Source organism: Rhinolophus ferrumequinum, chromosome 2 (assembly GCF_004115265.2).
Source record: "Rhinolophus ferrumequinum isolate MPI-CBG mRhiFer1 chromosome 2, mRhiFer1_v1.p, whole genome shotgun sequence".
In the NCBI taxonomy this organism is placed as follows: domain Eukaryota; kingdom Metazoa; phylum Chordata; class Mammalia; order Chiroptera; family Rhinolophidae; genus Rhinolophus; species Rhinolophus ferrumequinum.
In genome coordinates this window covers 50,341,027-50,359,771 of record NC_046285.1, presented here as the reverse complement: position 1 = coordinate 50,359,771, position 18,745 = coordinate 50,341,027, and the positions used below count along the sequence as shown (strand labels likewise).

The 18,745-nt window shown below is 50.2% G+C and overlaps 1 protein-coding gene across 1 annotated transcript in view; it reads left to right on the top strand.

The window, feature by feature from the left end:
* The window catches only part of MUC4 (mucin 4, cell surface associated), a 34,758-nt gene extending 17,319 nt beyond the window's left edge, over window positions 1–17,439 (top strand). The window contains exons 10-26 of the mRNA XM_033091875.1: window positions 710–889; window positions 1,071–1,196; window positions 2,000–2,119; window positions 2,515–2,723; window positions 3,225–3,315; window positions 3,722–3,889; window positions 4,450–4,551; window positions 4,949–5,179; window positions 6,262–6,399; window positions 7,747–7,928; window positions 9,457–9,616; window positions 10,988–11,167; window positions 11,606–11,679; window positions 12,764–12,828; window positions 12,914–13,152; window positions 14,792–14,954; window positions 15,914–17,439. Of these exons, the coding sequence (XP_032947766.1) occupies window positions 710–889; window positions 1,071–1,196; window positions 2,000–2,119; window positions 2,515–2,723; window positions 3,225–3,315; window positions 3,722–3,889; window positions 4,450–4,551; window positions 4,949–5,179; window positions 6,262–6,399; window positions 7,747–7,928; window positions 9,457–9,616; window positions 10,988–11,167; window positions 11,606–11,679; window positions 12,764–12,828; window positions 12,914–13,152; window positions 14,792–14,954; window positions 15,914–16,106 (2,621 nt within the window). The 3' untranslated portion in view covers window positions 16,107–17,439. The remainder of the gene's footprint in view (window positions 1–709; window positions 890–1,070; window positions 1,197–1,999; window positions 2,120–2,514; window positions 2,724–3,224; window positions 3,316–3,721; window positions 3,890–4,449; window positions 4,552–4,948; window positions 5,180–6,261; window positions 6,400–7,746; window positions 7,929–9,456; window positions 9,617–10,987; window positions 11,168–11,605; window positions 11,680–12,763; window positions 12,829–12,913; window positions 13,153–14,791; window positions 14,955–15,913) is intronic.
* The last annotated feature ends 1,306 nt before the right edge of the window (window positions 17,440–18,745 follow it).

Sequence of the window (18,745 nt, the reverse complement as noted above, 5' to 3'; positions counted from 1 at the left end):
TCTGGAGCCCTCCTTCTCACTCACGGCAGCTGGGGTGGGCAGTATGTAACTTACAATTAATTAAAGGTATATTTAACGTCCAACCCCGCCAGTAAGGTTTCTTCTCCCACTTACTTCTCCCTTCCAAGGATGGTGTCTGGGCACAGAGGATGCTTCCTCAGCCTTGTGGTGTTAGAGCAAGTCCCAGCTTCACATGCCAATGTCTCTGTGGCTCCCCAGCTGGCCTCTGAGCACTGGCCTCTGCCCTGGCTGTTTGGCCACTGACATGTCTGTGCTGGGGGCGGGGTCCAGAATGAAAGCCAAGTGGCTGGTGGCATCATTCACTGAGATATAGGATGCAGGAGGAGCAACTGCTTCATGGGGGTTGGAAGGTGCTGGAGCTGAGTGACAAACAAGAGGATAGAGGATGCTGTGAACTAAAGATCAGAGCCAGGGTTTGGCTCTGATTTGGGTGCAGGTGAGACCTCCCTGTCCAACACTTGTCGCAGGGTTTCACCCTAGGATCCAAGCTTTAAGGGCATTTAGAGGTCACATCAAAGTGGTCTTTGGGAGGAAATTTCTGCCAATCTGAATTGGGCCCCATCCCTGAAAGAGCTGTCCAGAGGGGGAAAGTGGCATACAGAGGATACATTTCTGAGTTTTCGTTGTCTCTAAAGCTAAAGCAGTGGCCCAGGCCCTGGGATAACCCCTTCTTCCTTTGCTCCCCCAGGCCTCAGGGGTCTGCAGGTCTATAAGCTACACAGGGAAGAGAGACCCAACTACCGCCTCTGGTGCCTGCAGTGGTTGAACAGACAGCCTCAGTGGCCCAGCTGGGGCTGGAACCAGATCTCCTGCCCATGCTCCTGGCAGCAGGGACTATGGGACTTACGATTCCAACGTGTTCACATAGGTGACACCTCCTTCCTGTCTCTTGGGGTTTCACCATGGTTCCCCACACGCCCACCAACCACCCCTCTGGTAATGCGTAACCTGTCCCTTTTGAGGCACCCTCAGTCCCTCCCCAGAAACACCCTACCCTGATCCTGCGCCACTGCAGGCATCCTGGGCCTGAGTATGTCTGGTTGTTGCAGGCTGGTGGCACCTCAGCAGCAGGCATCTGTGCAGCTTCGCCTCCTGGCGTGGGGGTGTGTGCTGCAGCTACGGGCCATGGGGAGAGCTTCTCGAAGGCTGGAGAGTGCAGAGTCCTTGGCAGTTTGGTACGTGTGTACACAGAGATCTCAACCCCACCTCCTCTGGAGCTCTCTGTTCTTCCCTATCAGAGACCAGCCCTGGGCTCTGTGCCAAGCAGTGGGACCCATAGATGGAAGCCTTTTGTCCCCATTCCCTCCCAATTCCTTCCCTTCTCTGGCCCTCAGTTTCTTGACCTTGTAACGTTAGGAAGCTCCCAACATCCCTTCCAGCTGGCACCCTAAGGGTTTATGATTGAGTGACTCTTGCCCCATTTCCACTTGGCCCCACAGCCCCCGCCCAGAGTGGGGGCATCTTTCTAGGGAAGGGGAGTCTGACCCTATTCCTCTGGACCCAGATTAGCAGGCTGTCTGGGAGAAGACATGGAGGCATCTCCCTCAGGAGACCTCCAAAGAAGCTCAGGGACACAGGGGTGGGGGGACAGGTACTGTGTGTCCTCTGCCTTCCTCCCTGTAATCCAGGCATTGTCCATAGTCCCAAAACCATCAGCTCTGCCCTCCCACTCCCAGCACTTTGAGAGCAGTGGCACTCAGCACCCCACTCTTCAAGAAAGGAAGTTCCTTAGCTCCAACCATGTTCCGGCCCACCTGGGGGCTTGGCGGCATGTGGCTCCTACAGGCCTGCAAGGGAGACGGTAATCGGTCATTAGCCTAAGGTCACTGAGCAGGACAGGATCTGAACCGAGGTGTGCCACATCCCCAAACCACGCCCTTTGCCACCCATCTCATACTGCCCCACCGAACCTTCCAGCTGGGTTCTGCAGGTCCTCCATGTCCCCACCCCCACCCCAACACGATGCTATTCTCCACAGACCAAGAACTGGAGCCACAGCTCTGGTGCTGCCACTGGAACGACCAGCCCTCCTTGTGCACCCTGTACCAGCAAAGGCGGCCCCGCATCGGCTGTGCTGGGTACCAGGCCCCAAGGCCCGGTGAGGCTGCTGGGGCCCCCGGGAGGCAGGGTCGAGGCAGAGGATCTGGGGAGGGGTGGCCTCTTGGGGCCTGGACCAGGGCAGTGCTAGCTGCCTGGGGCCGGGCTGTGGCCACAGGGGAGATGGGGATGGTGCTGGTGTACGATGGCAAACAGAGGGGCTTTGTACGTGGCCCTGAGGAAGGGGCCGGAATGGGGGAATGGGAGCTAAGGAGCAGACATGCATGGGGGAGGGGCACAAAAGTGTAAGAGGACTTCTGGGGAGGATTCTATAAGCCATGAACACCTTTCCAGGCTTGAGTCTATCTGGTCAAATGCCCTGCCAAGGGGTAGTGGGGAATCTCAGATCCTTCCCTTGTCTGCCACGCCAATGTGGTGTGTTTCTCCTTTTTCCAGCCTGGATGTTCGGGGACCCCCACATCACCACCTTGGATCGTGTCAATTACACCTTCAATGGGCTGGGAGACTTCCTGCTGACCCAGGCCCAGGATGGAAACTCCTCCTTTCTGCTGCAGGGCCGCACTGCCCTGACCAGCTCAGCCCAGGCCTCCAACTTCATTGCTTTTGCAGCTCAATACAACTCCAGCAGCCTTGGCCCCATCACTGTGAGTGAGGCAGGGAGCACTAGGCATCCCTGCTCCCCTCCCACAGAGCCCTCAAGGACCCTCAGCTGGAAATGGAGTCCCAGGAAGAGAAAGAAGGAAGAGGGGAAGAGGGCAGAATGGAGGGAGGATGCATCCTGCCAGAGTAGTGGTTTGTCACCCTAGAGACACAGGATTAGGGTCCTGGCTCCACCAGTTAGGTAACTAAAGAAACGACTTAACCTCCAGTGTCTCCATTTTCTTAGAGTAAAATGGGGATAATAATATTACCTACCACACAGGCTGTTGCGAGATTTTAATGAGATAATCTAAGAACTGTACTTAGCTCACAGCCTGGCCCATGCTAAGTACCCCATAGCAGTCAGCTAGCAAAACCTCATTGTCACACTTGCCATCACCTTCATCTTCCCCCAAGGCTCAGGTTCTAAGCTGTCTGCAGCCTCCTTTCTCAGCCTGGGGGCCAGCCTGCTGGTCAGGCTTAGGCCTCTTCCAATTCTCTTCCAGGTTCAATGGTTCCTTGAGCCCAATGACACAATAGACGTGCGGCTCAATCACCAGACTGTGATGTTTGAGACTAACCGTGAAGATGCAGAAGGTAGGCTGGGGGCAGCTGTGAGGGTTCAGGAGGTGCCCTGCACCTGAGCGCAATGTGGCGGCGGCAGCACTGGGGAAGAGGCGAGTGGTCGTCATCCCTGCTGTCCCTTCAGCAGCTATGCCTGAAGCAGCTTCTTCACCCAGGAGTCTGGCATTTCCCTCCTCACTTCTTCCTCCAGTGCTGTGATGGCCTCTCTGTGATAGTCCCTGTCTTCAGGTAGCAGGGGGTGGTGCGGGCGTGAGGGTGTCCTGTGACTTTGGTTTTGGGCCACTAGAGAAGGCACCTCAGGGCATCCCAGAGCTGCTCTCATTCTCCTCTCTGCATTTTGAACCTTCACTATTGCCAAGCCGTGGGCCCGCAGGGTCCCAGCGCTGGTTTCTTCCTCTTCTGTCTCCCAACATTCTAGGCCAGGAGATATTCAACACCACTGGAGTTGTAATGATCCGCAATGGTTCCCTGGTGACAGCCAGCTTAGATGGGACAGTGATCATCTCAGTGACTGCTCTCTCCAACATCCTCCATGCCTCCTGCAACCTCCCAGAGGAGTACCGAAACCACACAGAGGGCCTCCTGGGTAAGAAGCAGGCAGGACCCTGACTCTGAGGTACCAGCCACAAGAGGAACTCAGACCCCTAGATTCCAGGAGGCTCCCCCCCCCCACTGGCCTGCAGACATCTCAGCTTATTTCCCTTCCTCAGCCTCCTTGGAGTAGAACCCTGCGGGTGGCAGGGAGGGTCAGGGACCTCTTCAGCTACCTTGGAGGCTCACTTCCTGTCCTAAAACTCTATTTCCGGGGCAGCCAAGGGAACATCAAGAATGGGATCTGAGGAGGGAGGGGCCAGCAGCAGCCCTTCTCCTCCCTGAACCTCACACCTTCCCACTCCTCCCTCCATTGCCTCCATTTCCATTCTCTCCTTCTTCCTCTATTCCCTCCTTCCTTCTCTGCTCCTCCCTCCTGGAAGCAGAAGAGTGGGCTCTGAGGTTATGGTCCATCCTCTCCCGCCTCCTAGAGGACTGAACCAAGAACAGATGCCATGGAAAGCAACTTCCTGGGCCCCCTGCTCCTCCTCACATCTTGAGTGTGACAGCAGAACCACAGTCCCAGGGTGCCAAACCTCCTTCTCTGTCCCTCAGGGGTCTGGAATGACAATCCAGATGATGACTTCAAGATGCCCAATGGCACCACCATTTCCCAAGAGAGCTCTGAAGAGATGATTTTTCACTATGGAATGACCTGTGAGTCTGGGCCTCAGAGTGCTCGGGGTAGAGGGGGCAGGGCCAGGATGAAGGAAGCTGCTAACATTGTCTCCCTCAGGCCGGTGGGTACCAGATTTCTGTCCTTTGTAAGGGAGGAGTGGAAAGGCCAGGAGGACATGCTGAGGATTCTGGGGCCACCCCAGATTTGTCCCCTCCACTCCCATCACATCTGCATCTCTCTACCTGGAAGAGAGGCTGAGGGAAGTGGGTGGCCCTCATTCACTAGAGCTGAAATTTCCAGACTCAGAAGCTGGAAGTCAACCTGTCCTTCCATGTCTCCCTCCCCCACTGCAAGCCATATACAGTGACAGTAAGGGGTGGACACTGCAGAAATATAGCTGGAGTCCCACCCCTGCTACCACTTCATGTGTTATAGGGAAAATCGACGGAACAAGCCTCCTTGGCAAGAGGGATGACAATCTGCCTTCCAACTTCACACCTGTCTTCCTTTCCCAACTTTTGAAAAACAACTCGAATGAAAATTTGGCCTCTGAATGTAATGGAAATGAACAATGCATCTATGACGCCCTGGCGACAGGAAACACACAGACTGGACTGCACACCAGCATGATCTTTAGAACATACCAGCAGATGAACACGACCCTCCGTAAGTGGCGTGAGGCCTAGGAAGGCATTTGCAGAGTTAGGGGCAGATGAGCACCCTTCCGTGGTACTCTTTTAAGCTCCACATTCTTTAAATTTACCATATTCTTTGACTCATGTTATTCCTCTGCTCAAGCCCTGCCGTGACTCCCCAGCTCACTCTGTCCTTATCCAATGAGGTGACCTTCAAAGCCTTATCCAGTTTACCTCTCTGAACCCTTCTGCTAGTATGCCCACCTCGCTCCCTCTATTCCAGCCCCATTGGCTTCTTTACGTCCTTCAAACATGCCAGGCTCACCCACACTCCGAGACGCCACACATGCTGTTCTCTTTGCCTGGAACACCCTTCCCCAGGCAGCCACAGGCTTGCCCCTTGCCACTTTCAAGTCTCTATTTAAATGTCAACATTTTTGGCTAACCTGTCTAAAATTTCATGTTCACCTACACTCCCTATTCACCTTCCCTGCTTTCTTTTTTCTCCTTAGCATTTATAACTATCAAATATATTTTCTAATCTTCATAGGTATCTTTTTTATTATTTATTCACTGCTGTGTCTTCACTACCTAGAACAGTACCAGCCATATAGTAGGTACTCAATAAATACTTGTTAAGTGACTGAATGAATGAGTGAACAGAAACTGAAAGAAATAGCAGGGCTCCAAAAAACAGAGACCAGTGAAAATGTTTTACTCCCTCTCTTTTTTTCTGACAAATGCAATGCCCATCTAGATATTATCCTCATGATTTTCAGCCCTCTCCCAAAGGCAAAACTCTGTGATGCCCTGAACAACCCTGTTCTCTGATTCACTTCGTACCATGCCCAGCATAGCACTCTGATCAGAAAAACACTAGACATGAATCCTGCTTGGGGAGAAGATAAAGAGAGAATAAAGATTTGGCCAGGTGGTCGGTACAACCTCAGCCTGCTCTGCAGGTCTGAGAGCAGGTACATAGAATAATTCCTACCTCCAGAGGCGGGTCACAGCCCTGGGAATGCTTCACAAACCAGAGGACTGGAGAAAGACAGAGGAGGTCTCAAGGCAAGAGTGTCCTACCTCAGGTCTGAATCCCCCTTTGTGTTTCAGATCAGTTCCCGCCCTCTATAGATGGTCACCGAGTAATGGAAGCCTACGTGGGGCAGACCACACGAATTGAGTACACCAGCAACTCTAAGGACGTCACGTTCACTCTCAGGAACGACTACACTGACTTCAAGCTTTTTGGTGAGAATGTTTGGGGACATAGGAATGAGGTCAGAGTCAAGCTTTGGGGACTTCTGCATTATTATACCCTGTGCAACTTCATGTCCCTTTTCCACCGGAATATCCAGGACGAGCGTTCCTTAGGAATGATTTCTATAATTCAAATAGGTGCCCCCCGCCCCCATCCTCAGGGAACAGTAGGGATGGGCTTATGGAGATTTGGCCAGCTAGCTAGACTGACTCTGGGCAATCACCAAGTTATAAGACTAAAGTATAACAACTAAGAAATACCAATGTAAACATTTTCATGTCTAGTTTTTCTAAAAGGATATAATGTGGAACAAGATTTAAAGAAATACAAATACTTTGTTTGGAATGTTTATCACTATTTTTGTTTGTCAACCACATTTACCTACCTTTGTCACTCCTTGTCTGCTTTTCTGTGCTGGGACCAAGCAAAGCTTCATTTCTCCCTCACAGTAATGGTGTGGAGACCCCAGACCTGTAACCATGATGTGGGTCAAGGAAATCAAAGCCCACAGGATGCAGCTTGCCTTCTGTTGCCAGCACTAATTATGCTGGTGACTGCTCTTTGCTAAACCAAAGCCTTTCGAGACCTTATTCTGAGCTCTGAACACCTCTCTGCCTCATTTTCTTTCTCTTTGCACAAGAAGGGCTTCTGTCTGTACCCTTTTGCTCCATGTGGCATCAGGGCCAGACAATCATATCAGGATATTTTCTCCTCCACTGGCCTCCTCTCCTGAAGACTGACAGTCTGGAAGTTACTGTCATCTGTTCCCTACTATCAGCTCCTTTTAACCTGCTGTTTTAAGGAGATCTCCCTATTTTCTTGAAAACATAAGGCAGGTTTGATCAGAAGAGTCCTCATTGATATGTAGCAGTGTTTCACTATAGTCTGGTGTCTGAAGGGGTGGCTGGTCAAAGGTCCAGGAAGTGAAAGGGGTGGGCAAGAAATCAGGGCGAAAAATGGGGCTGCTGTGAGGGTGAAGCCAGTTTGGCCTGCAATGTGTAGCCTGGGGAAGTGTCGGGAGGATCCTGGCCCCCATCGTTCATCCGTCCCGGATGTCCCATCATGGTGCAGGCCCATGCACGTTACCATTTGGGGTCTCTTCAGCAGGCAGCTGCCTTCTCTCTATGGAATCAGTTACTTGGGCTGGCACTACCTCTAACTTGGAGTGTAACCAGTGTTTCCCTAGGAAACCAGCCTTGCTCAAGGAAATACCTGATGAGATTTGAGGGTTGGGGTAAGTCCAGCATTGACTCTCAGGGTGTTAGATGCCAAGATATGTTGGACAGCAGAGCAGACAAGGCTCCCAGCTCTTATTGATCTTGTCTTCCCTGGGGTAGAGAATGGGACATTGCTATGGACACCAAAGTCTCTGGAACCATTCACTCTGGAAATTCTAGCAAGAAATGTCAAGGACAACTTATCATCTGTACTCCAGCCGAAGACCGTGGTCTGTGCTTGCAAGGGAGAGAAACAGTGTTTATACAACCAGACCAGCTGGGTGGGCAATTCCTCCCTGGAGGTGAGAGCTGGGACGAGGGTGGGAGGGAGGTTTTCATGTTGAGGTGAAAGGAAGTGGGAATTGGAGGGATGTCATAGTTGAGCCCGTCTGTGGTAAAGTGTGTGTTAAGAGGTGGGTGGAGCTCTGGTAGGTGAGTAGAGCCACAAACTTACATGTATAAGAAGAAGAACTTTTCTTTACTGCTTATTCCTCATCTGGATTTTTATCTCCCAGTTCCTATTCTGCCAGGCTGGTGGGAAAACTTCCACCTCAGCCTTTCTCAGAGTTCCCCAGTGGTTTCCAGCTCCATGGTTCTGGAACTAGGCACTGAGGGGTGGGGTAGGAAGGTGCCCGTGTGGTCTCTGGGCATGAGTCTGCACGGATTACAAGCTCCCTCCTCTTCAGACCCAGGGAGGCGCTCGGGGGTTCTGTGCCTTGCTCAGACACAGGGCACCTTTCATAAGGAGGCTTAAAGTCTATTCTGCCTAGAAACACCACACAGCCATTTCTCTCTGGAGTTTCCTCATCATGGTGTTGGGAAGAGAGGTGCAGGTCCCCTCTGATCTTGGCACTTCCAAACCCCTTTGTTTTCTCTTTTACTTTCTCCAACTGAAACAAGCAACTCTCTTTCAATCTGGAGAAAACCCTTCTCCATTCAAGTTCTAGCCAAGATACTTGGCCTAAGTCCACACATCTTGCTCCATCTATTTTTTGTTTGTTTGTTTGTTTGTTTTGGGTTGTAAAAGGGAAGCCAGAAAGGAAAGTGTTTGGCTGGCAATACCCTACGACCCCCTTTACCCTTTATACACACACATCCTTCTATGGAAGCATGAGCAGAGAATTCCTACTTAAAAGGGGTAGAGGTCGGGGGAGCCCAGGGACTGGGAAAGGAAAAAAATATAGAAAGTGGGAAAAACAGAGCTTAAAATCAATGTATTATTCTAGATATCCCCAAATACCCAGTTTTGGAGGTAGAGTGTTGGAGGCTTCCACTTCAGGGAGATTTCCAGAGTCATCTCATGGAGATCAGAAAAGAGAGAGCAGGGGGCTTGATGAGGTTTCCAGAACATTCCCTGCCCTGTGGCATTGTTCTGGTTATGTGTGTTCTCACTGTGCTGAGCAGTGAGGCTCTGTCTTCTTAGTTTGGGAGTCAGCAAGAGGAGAATGAGCAGCCTATGTGGGATCCAGTTTGCAAGGGATAGTAGAATATTTATTTATTTATTTAGCCCCTGTCTTACTCTAAAAAGGATTTCAGGCAAGGAGATATGGTGTGAGAGGGAAGAGGCTGAGAACCTGGGGCGGGGGCCTGGCACAGGGGTTGGGGGAAAGAATGGCCCAGGGAGGCACATGGGCTAGAGGACGGTGTGCCTTTGGGCGGGCATGCGCAAGCCCAGGGCCTGGTCAAGAAAGTGCTCAGTAGGTTTTGGCAGGATTAAGACAAGGACACAGGCTCCATGCGTCCTCAGACCAGCGGGGTCAGTAGTGAAACACTCAGACACACTTAATGGTTCAGCCTCCTGGCTGCCTAGTGAACAGCAACCCATTTCAGGTGGCCAGCTGCCAGTGTGATGAGAACACCTTCGGCCACTACTGTGAACACTCCAAGGACTCCTGTGAGGAGCAGTGCTTCCCGAATGTGAAGTGCATTCCTGGGCAGGGCTGTGAGGGCTGTCCCCCCAACATGACTGGCGATGGGCGTCACTGTGCATGTAAGCTGAAGCAGAGCCCTGGCAGGAGGAGGTTCTGGGACGGGTGACACCTGGGGGGCCTAGGACAGCCACAGACAAACCATTTCTCTCCTTTTTCTAGCAAGTAGGGTTTCGCGGGAGAGGGGGAATTCCCGCCCGTTCCCGTGAATTTTTTTCTCTTTCCCGTTCCCGAATCCCGAGAAAAGTTGGTCGGGAAATCGGGAAAATCAGCTCCTTGAACCCAGTAATACCCACAATGGGAAATAAACATACTATTCACAATGTAACTCTTAGACATTTTTCCTATTTATCGCTGGGGTTTCCGGGCGGGAATTCCTGACCGTTCTCGGGATTTTTTTTTTTTTTTTTCGCTTTTCCATTCCCGAACCCCGAGAAAAGTTGGTCAGGAAATCGGGAAAATCGGCTCCTTGAACCCAGGTGGTTGGTAGTATCGGCCATCACTTTGTGGAAACAATTCATCGTGGAGAACAGAAAACAGTTTATATCTTGGGATTTGGGGATGGGAAAGCGAAAAAACTTCCTGAGAACGCATGGGAATTCCTGTCCAGAAACCCTACTAGCAAATATTTGGAATGATCAACGTAGATAGATATGGTCAGGAGGTAAGGTAGGCATGGTAGGGCATGAGGCTGAAGGAGAAGAGATTGTACAGATATGGGGGAGAGGCCAGGGCAGAGCAGCCCCAAGGCACTGATGGGGAAAGCCCAAGGCAAAAAGCTGGCCTGGAGAAGAGAGAAGACTTCTGGCACAGCCAGGGAACCAGAGGCAAGGTGCGCCCTCAGGCTCCTCAGGGTCTTCAGAGATGCGAAGCCCAGCATCTCCACATCCCCCCAGTCAGGACATTTGGAGGGGCTGCCATGGGCATCTGGCAGCAGGGGTGCCTCATTTTCCCTTTGAGTGCTCCTCCCACCATCTTGACCTCTGAGCTATTGGAGTCAGATGAGGGAGATCACAGTGAGGCTTCCACTAAGCCCCCTAAAGCACCCAAAGAAATCTGAACAGAGGTCAGAGTAGGTAGAATCACAACTTCGTAAAGGCAGAAAAGGGGATGTAAGTAGGGAAAGCAGGGTGACAGACCCTTCTCCTGCCAGCCATCTGGGTCCTTCTCTGATGCGAAGGGTCTGATAAACACTCCATTCCTTCACAAGAGGGAGAGTACCTACCTGGCAGAGGAAAAAGGGTTGCCTGGCAGAGAAATGTCTGGAAAAAGGAGAAGAAGCATTGTTTGGTGTTCAGAGTGGCCCACAAGCCTGCAGATTGTGCCAGCTGTCGGGGAAAGAAACCAAGCTTGTCCCGGGAACAGCTTTCCATGGGCTGCTGGCTGCCCCCTGCTGCCCAGTGTGAGGTTACTGACCTCTGCTCCCTCTGCAGTTCTGAAGGACTCTGAACTCTGTCAGAACGAGTCCTGCCCTGTGAATTACTGCTACAACCAAGGCCACTGCTACATCTCCCATACTCTGGGCTGCCAGCCCGCCTGCACCTGCCCCCCTGCCTTCACAGACACCCGCTGCTTCCTGGCTGGGAACAATTTCACTCCAACTGTCAGTCCAGGTACTACCAGATGCCCCCGCCATCCCCATCTCCACACTTCTCTTGTTTAGGGGAAATGGGGGCAAGAGGGAGGGCTCTGGGGGCTAGGGCTAAGTTCATCAAACTCCCAGGACAGAACTCCAAATTTCTCTTAGGTGGTGGTAAGTTGTAGACTATGGGAGCCAGTGGGGCAGCTGTCACAGCATGAACCATGGGCCTGAGTGTTCTTCTGAGGAAAGACTGAAGGTGACCTCATGGCTCAGTGAGAAGAGAGTCAAGGGGGCCCTGACCACAGTCAAGCAAGCACCAGGGTGAGGGTCAGCAGACTTGGCCACCTCTGAGTCCTCTGGTGACCTATCACTGGTCTCTCATTGGTCTCTCTGGACTAGCCCAACAGTCTCTTGGGGTAAGTCTGGGTGAACCGTGACGTGATCATGAATCTGCTTTTCCCGTCTCCAGAGTTTCCCTTAAGAGTCATCCAGCTCTTGCTCAGTGAAGAAGAAAATGCCTCCATAGCAGAGGTCAACGCCTCGGTCAGTGCTGCAGGGGCTCTGGGTGGGGAGGCGGGTCTTGGCAGGTTCAGAGCAGGGTCTTAGCCATCACTTGAGCATTCTGTATCTATTCATCCATCTAGATTCAATTACTAGAGGAGACAGGAGCTTCCTGCCTCAGGGAAGGCCTGGGGTGAGGAAGGCAGGAAGCCCCAAGACTGAGACCTCTGGGGGGTTGGAATGACCAACTCAAAATGAACAGCATCTAGGGTGGCTGAGTCACCCTAGCCTCTCCTTCTGAAAGTCCCTCAAGACTTGCAGTTGATGTTATACGGGAGAAACGCAAGGCATGTCACTTCCAGGAAGCCTTTCCTGACTTCCCAAGGGAACTGGGGGCTCCCTCTTCTTGGCTCCCATCCCCTAGTCTGTCCCTCAATCACAGGCAAAGTAGCACAGTGGTTGAGTAATTGAGGCTCTAGAATCCTACATACCTGGGTTCAAATCCTGGTTCTACCACTCAGTAGAGCAGGTGTAATAATAATTAGACAAATTATTTGATGTCTCATCTATAAAAATGGAAATAATAATAGTACCTATGTCAATGGGTTGTGTCAAGGTTTAAGTGACAATGTATGTAACGTACTCCACACTCTGGTAAAATCTGTTGCCATTGGTCTACTGCACCACTATGGGTCTTTGAGTATGGACTGTTCCTGTCATGTTGACGTCCCCAGCACCCGACCATCCCCTAGGTCTGGTTAAACACGACTGATGTTAACATACATGTGGGGAGAGAATGAGTGGGTGAGTCAGGGATCAGAGGCAAGGTAGGGGCCATTTATTTCAGATTCTCCCTTTATAATGGGAGGCTGGGGTTAGGGGGGAGATATGTAAAGTCCTTCACTCACCAACAAACTTTTACTAAGCAGGGACCCACTCCAGTCACCGGTCTAGGCTGGGATGTGATGAAGAAATGGATGAGAAACGTTCTGAGGGTCCTGGGGATCCCATTCAGAGAAGGAAACAGATAGGGATGAGTTAATTGTATGAAAGTGGGTGGCGTCTCCTCTCCGGGCTGGGCCTCATCCCCACTGACACCACCCGCCACCCCCATCCTCCACCCTAGGTGGCCTATAGACTGGCAAACCTGGATGTTCGGGCTTTCCTCTGGAACAGCAAAGTGCAAAAAATGTAAGTGGGACTGTCCCTGCCTGGTCCCCAGGTCCTCCCTCTTCCCCTTCACCCCTTAGCCCCTCATTGTGCCCCTCCCACACAGGGGTACCACGACAGCACTGGTCTCAGGAAGGTCCCTTCAACACTGGACTGTCATCTCGGAGTTCCAGTACCGCCCACGGGGCCCTGTCATCGACTTCCTGAACAACCGGCTGCTGGATGCCGTGGTGGAGGCATTCTTTCTGCAGGCCTCGTGGGGGAGATGGAAAAGAAGTGAGGGGCCGAGGAACAACGTGGTCTTCCACCCCATCTCCAGGGGAGACGTGCACAGTTTGAAGGCTTGTGAGTCACTATCTTGGGGACGGTCACAGGGATAGCTGCGGGAGGAGGTAAAAGGTGGGAGCTTGTCACAGATCTTCAGCCCACGCAAACGGGCCACAGACAAGCAAGAAGCAAGTTCATTTAGCTTTTTTGTTTGTAATTTTTTAGAGAAATTACAAACCTTTTAGCCACCAGATTTCTAGATTCACGAGCAGGAGCATAAAACACAGCTGAATGAATCCCCACGTGTACCGTTTCACAGAGCAATTACTCCGCTTGCTGCCTTCCTGACCACCACTGCTATTCTTTCTTTTATTAAAACTGTTAGTGATGTTGTTAAAATATCATTGTACTTTACAAACATGAACAGGGACGTCCTTTAGCTTTTGCCTTCCTGCTGAAAGGTATTAAGTTGAAGGCTGGGGCAGAGATATCCCCACCTGAAAGGGTGTGACACTCTACAAAAGCCACCCATAGTCCAGACCTCAACACCCCCATCTAGAAAATGAGGTGGGATTTCTGAGTTCCCTTTCAGCTTTGACAGCCCCTGACTCTTCCAGAATGGGAATGAGATAGGTTGGCATGTTTATCAAAGAGGGAAACACACGCTGTTTTGGGGAGTGAGGCAGAGAACAGGGCGGTGACCATACCAAACCCAACAAAACTGCTATTACTTGGGTCCAGGACCAAGCAAGAGCTTCTTCTAGAATCCAGGCTAAGTTTCCTCCTTCCTGGGGGCAACAATGTGAAATCCTCATAGTACTATGTGTATGTGTGGTAGAGGGTCTAGGGGTGGGAAGAAGGAAACTACCCCAGAGCAGACCATGCCTTTTGTTAAGGAAAACAAACAAAGAAACTCCAATTTTTACTATGTAAGTACAATATATTTATTGTGGAAACTTTAGGAAACACAAGTTAACAGAAAGAGAAAAAAAAATCACCTGTAATCCCAAGTCCCAGAGATAAGTCCATTCATTGTGCACATATCCTTCCGAATGTTTCTTTTATGCGTAAGCACCTTCACACATATCAATATTTTTTATAATAAACTGATCAAATCATACCTAATGTTTGATAATCTCCTCATTACTTAAACAATTGTGAACATATTCCCATTTGATATATTATTTTATATAATGTATAATTTATATAATTTAACATATTTTAAATAGAATATTATTCTAATAGGGACCGTTTCCTGAATGCTTACAGTACTAGCACTGCTGACTATCCTGAATATATGAATTACCTCATTTAAACTTCACAGCAAGGTTGGCGCTATTATTATCGTTTCCTTTTAAAGATAAGGAAACTGAGGTTGAAAGAGTTATGAAATTTCCCCCAAATCACATATCTAATTAGGAGTAAAGTTTGAAATTCAGTTAAGGTCTGGCTGACTTCAAAGCATATGCTCTTCACCAATGCATTTTCCACACCGTGGTGCTTATTGGTTACATAATATTCCTTGTTCAACAAAACGCCCGTTAAACATTGTTGATGTTATGCACCATGCTGCTCTGGACTTCCATGGACATACATATTTGTATGTTTTTCCAATTATTTCTAAGGATAAATGCTTGATAGGGAATTCTTGATTGAAAAGGTATGGCTTTGGTGTTAATTAATTGCTGTCCATGTTCGTGTGTGTCCTACCCGACAGTGAACGTGAGCACGCTGCAGACTTACCTCCATTGCAAGGGCTACAAGGACTACCACCTAGTCTACAGCCCACAGGACGGCTTCACTTGCATGTCCCCATGCAGCGCGGGCTACTGTGAGCACGGAGGCCAGTGCCAGCACCTGCCCGATGGGCCCCACTGCAGGTGAGAGGGGCAGGGGGCAGGAGGTGGAGGGCAGTGCTAGGGAATCCAAGCTGGGCAAAAATACTGCAAGGGGTCCAGAAAGGCCATGGGACCTCAGGATGTCTGAAAATTATAATGCTTTCCTTTGTAATTGAGAGAATAGGGATCAGAGGAAAAGGGACAATGGAAAAAAAAAACGTGTGAGTGCCTACTCTGTGTAAATAAAGGTGCTAAATTACCTCTGAAACTCAAACTAGCTACTAGGTACGTATTATGACCGTCTTAAAGATGAGAAAACTGGGGCTCAGAGATGATAAGGACCCTGCCCAAGGTAACCAGTAAGTTAAGTAGCAAGATATGGGTTCCAAAGCCAAACTCTTCCACCTGATTTTGCTTCTTGGTGGACACCCTGCTGTCTCCTTGTGGAAAAGGAACCCATTGTTTTGTGTCTAGGCCTGGCCCTGCACCTCCTTAAGAGTACCAGGCAGGGGAGGCCCTCTCAAACTGGCGCCCTATGTCCCCTTGCTTCATCAACAGTCTGAGGGACTCCCGAGAGGGAAATGCACTAAGTCTGGAGGCCTGCTAAGGAGGAGGGCAGTACCACCTGGGACCTCTATCTACTGCGTTCCCACCGTCTAGCCTTCTGTCCTCTGGAGTCCAAGTAGGGGATGGGTGGAGCCAAGGACTGGGCCCAACTCTCAGGGGCGGGCTGGGTTTGTGACTGTGCCTCCTCACCTGTGGCCAGCCCCGCCCCTTCCTCTGTTCTGATGGAGCTGACCCCAGGTGAATTCACACCACGACTGCCTCATTTGTCCCGTGACCCCCACTTCAGCTCCACCTCAGGGCTGACTCACCCTCTTTCCCTAAAGGGGAACCCAGTCTGTGCGGAAAACCTCCTCTGGCCCCACAGGAGGAGGGGGTGGTGAGGCTGAGTGCCCGCCTCCCCCCGTGCTGACCAAGTCCCCTTTCTCTGTTCCCAGCTGTGTGTCCTTCTCCATCTACACGCCCTGGGGCGAACACTGTGAGCATCTGAGCTTGAAACTTGGTGCCTTCTTCGGGATCCTCTTCGGGGCCCTAGGTGCCCTCTTGCTGCTGGGGGTCATAGTGTTTGTAGTCCATCGCTTCTGGGTCTCCAAGATACAGTATTCCTACTCCCTGGACTCGGAAAGCTGATGCCTCGCCCCAAGGGGGCAGCTGTGGCCTAAGATACCTCAAGACCCACCCCAGCTACACCCGCACATTTCCAGGCGCCTTTGCTTTGGGGAGATTGGAAAAAGGAAGGTGACTGAAATCGATTCAGGATTCTTCAATAAAATGAATAATGGGAATGAATAATAATAAAGATTAGCGCACCTTATCTGTAAACACAGAGGCAGACAGGAAGAGGTCATAAAAGACCGACTACATAAAAGAATGGATTCTCACAGACATAACCACAAGGAGGACACTGACCTACACATATGCAAACGCCAGATTTAATAATGGGGTGATGGCTCTAAGTTAAAAACCAAAATGCATTTGCACATAAAACTCTCCAGTTTACTTCTAATTAAAGTCTATCTAAATAAAATCTCACTGACTTTTTGTGTTTGCAAAGCCATAGGTTCTGTTCATGATTTTCCTCTGGTGGCTGACAGTCCACCAGAGGTGGAGGAACATAGGTGGGTTGGCACCAGTCTTGCTTCAGCCCTCAGTACTCCATGTTGGAAAGCTCAGTTGCTCCAGCCCAGACTTGCATCTTTGTTTCTACATCACTTTCTTCCCCTCACCCCAACACAAGCCAAAGCCTGGTCCTCTAATGAGGACAGTAGTGACACCCCCACACTTTCTCTGTCCTTTCCTGGGCCCCAGGCAGTCTTCTGAGCATCTCCACCCACAGTCCTTCAGCCCCACTCTGTTTGTTTCCAGCGACTAGATCAGTTTCCACCTATCCTTCTCTTTTAGCAGGCAGAATTATACACTTCTCTCATGTAACAACTCCAACAGCAACTGGTTCACAACTCCTATGCCTGGGGCATCTCAATTCCAACTCTAAGCAGAAACTGGGTAACTGCCTCTTGGTCCTAAATACCAAATCCCTGAAGAGAGAATATTATTGGTCCAAATTATGCCAGTTGTCCATCTCTGGTCCAACCACATGTGGCCATAGGGTAGGGAAGGAAGTCACATGATATAAACCTGGTGCTCAGGCTCACTCTTGTAGGTGAGAAAGTACTGGTGCTGGAGGAAGTTCCAACAAAAACATGACCTTTGATCTGAGCAGAGACTGCAAACTGTCTGCTTTACATAGAGAATGACTTCTCCCAGCAGTTGAAGCCCCCCACACACACACACTCCATATGTACCAGGCTGTGGCTTTACCCTCAAATGTCCCAAAATGTAATCATGTCTCCATATAAAACCACATTCATTTAATCCCAGCATTCATTTATCAAGAATTAAGAACACAGAGCAGCCAGATAGCTCCATTGGTTAGAACATGAGCTCTGAGCAACAGGGTTGCCGGTTCGATTCCCTCATGGGCCAGTGAGCTGCGCCTTCCACAACTAGATTGAAGACAATGAGCTGCCACTGAGCTACCAGTGGGCAGCAGAATGTCTCAGTTGGTGAGAGCGCGATCTCTGAACAACAAGATTGCTGGTTCGACTCCCACAGGGGATGGTGGGCTGCAACCCCCGCAACTAGATTGACAATGGTGACTGGACTTGGGGCTGAGCTGCGCCCTCCACAACTAAGACTGAAGGACAACAACTTGATTTGGAGCTGATGGGTGCTGGGGAAAACACTGTTCCCCAATAAAGTCCTGGAAATACACACTGTTCCCCTTCCCCAATAAAATTGTTAAAAAAAAAAAAAAATAGCCTAAATGGCTTCACTGGTGAATTCTACCAAACGTTTCAGGAAGAAATTCTACCAATTCTGTATAATGTCTTTCTGAAGATTAAAACAGAGCGAATACTTCCTAACTCATTTTATAAGGCTAGCATTACCCTAGTACCAAAACCAGAATAAGACATAAGAAAAGAAAACTATACATCAACATCTCTCATGAACATAGATGCAAAAACCCTCAACAAAATATTAGCAGATCAAATCCATCAATGAATAAAAAGAATTATACACCACAACCACGTAGTATTTATCGCAGGCAAGACTGGTTCAACATGCAAAATTCAGACCCTGGCAAGATGGCGGAGTAGGTAAACGTTGTGCCTGCATCCTTCTGTGAACACATTAAAATTACAACTAAATTATAGAACAATCAACCTGGAGAATCATCTGACGTCTAGCTGAACATAAGACCTATGATTACAAATATAAAGAAGCCACGCTGAGACTGGTAGGAGGGGCGGAGACACAGAATGGGCCACACACCTCCATGTGGTAGTTGAGAATCAGGAGGAATATCTTGGCCATGGAGGTTCCTCTCAGAGGAGCAAGGGACCCCAGTCCTCACACCAGGCTTCCCAGCCCAGTGTATTGATGCCAGGAAAAGGAGCCCCCACAACATCTAGCTGTGAAAAACAATGGGGATTCCAACTGTTCGGGTGGGACAGAGGCTGCAGGAAACCCAGACGACCTGCTCACAGACTCACTTGCTCTCAGGCACTCACCTTGGTCTCAGGCGGAGGCTTGGTGACTCGGGGGGCCTTGGAGACATTTGGAGGGCACACTGAGGTGTGTAGCTTCAGGAGGAGGACTAGAGGCTAGTGGTATTTTCCTGGTTTGGGTTCCTCCTTTCATGCAGCTGGTAGGTGGGCCCATCTTGCCTGTGTTGAACCTGCCCCCTACAGGCCACATCTGAACCTGAT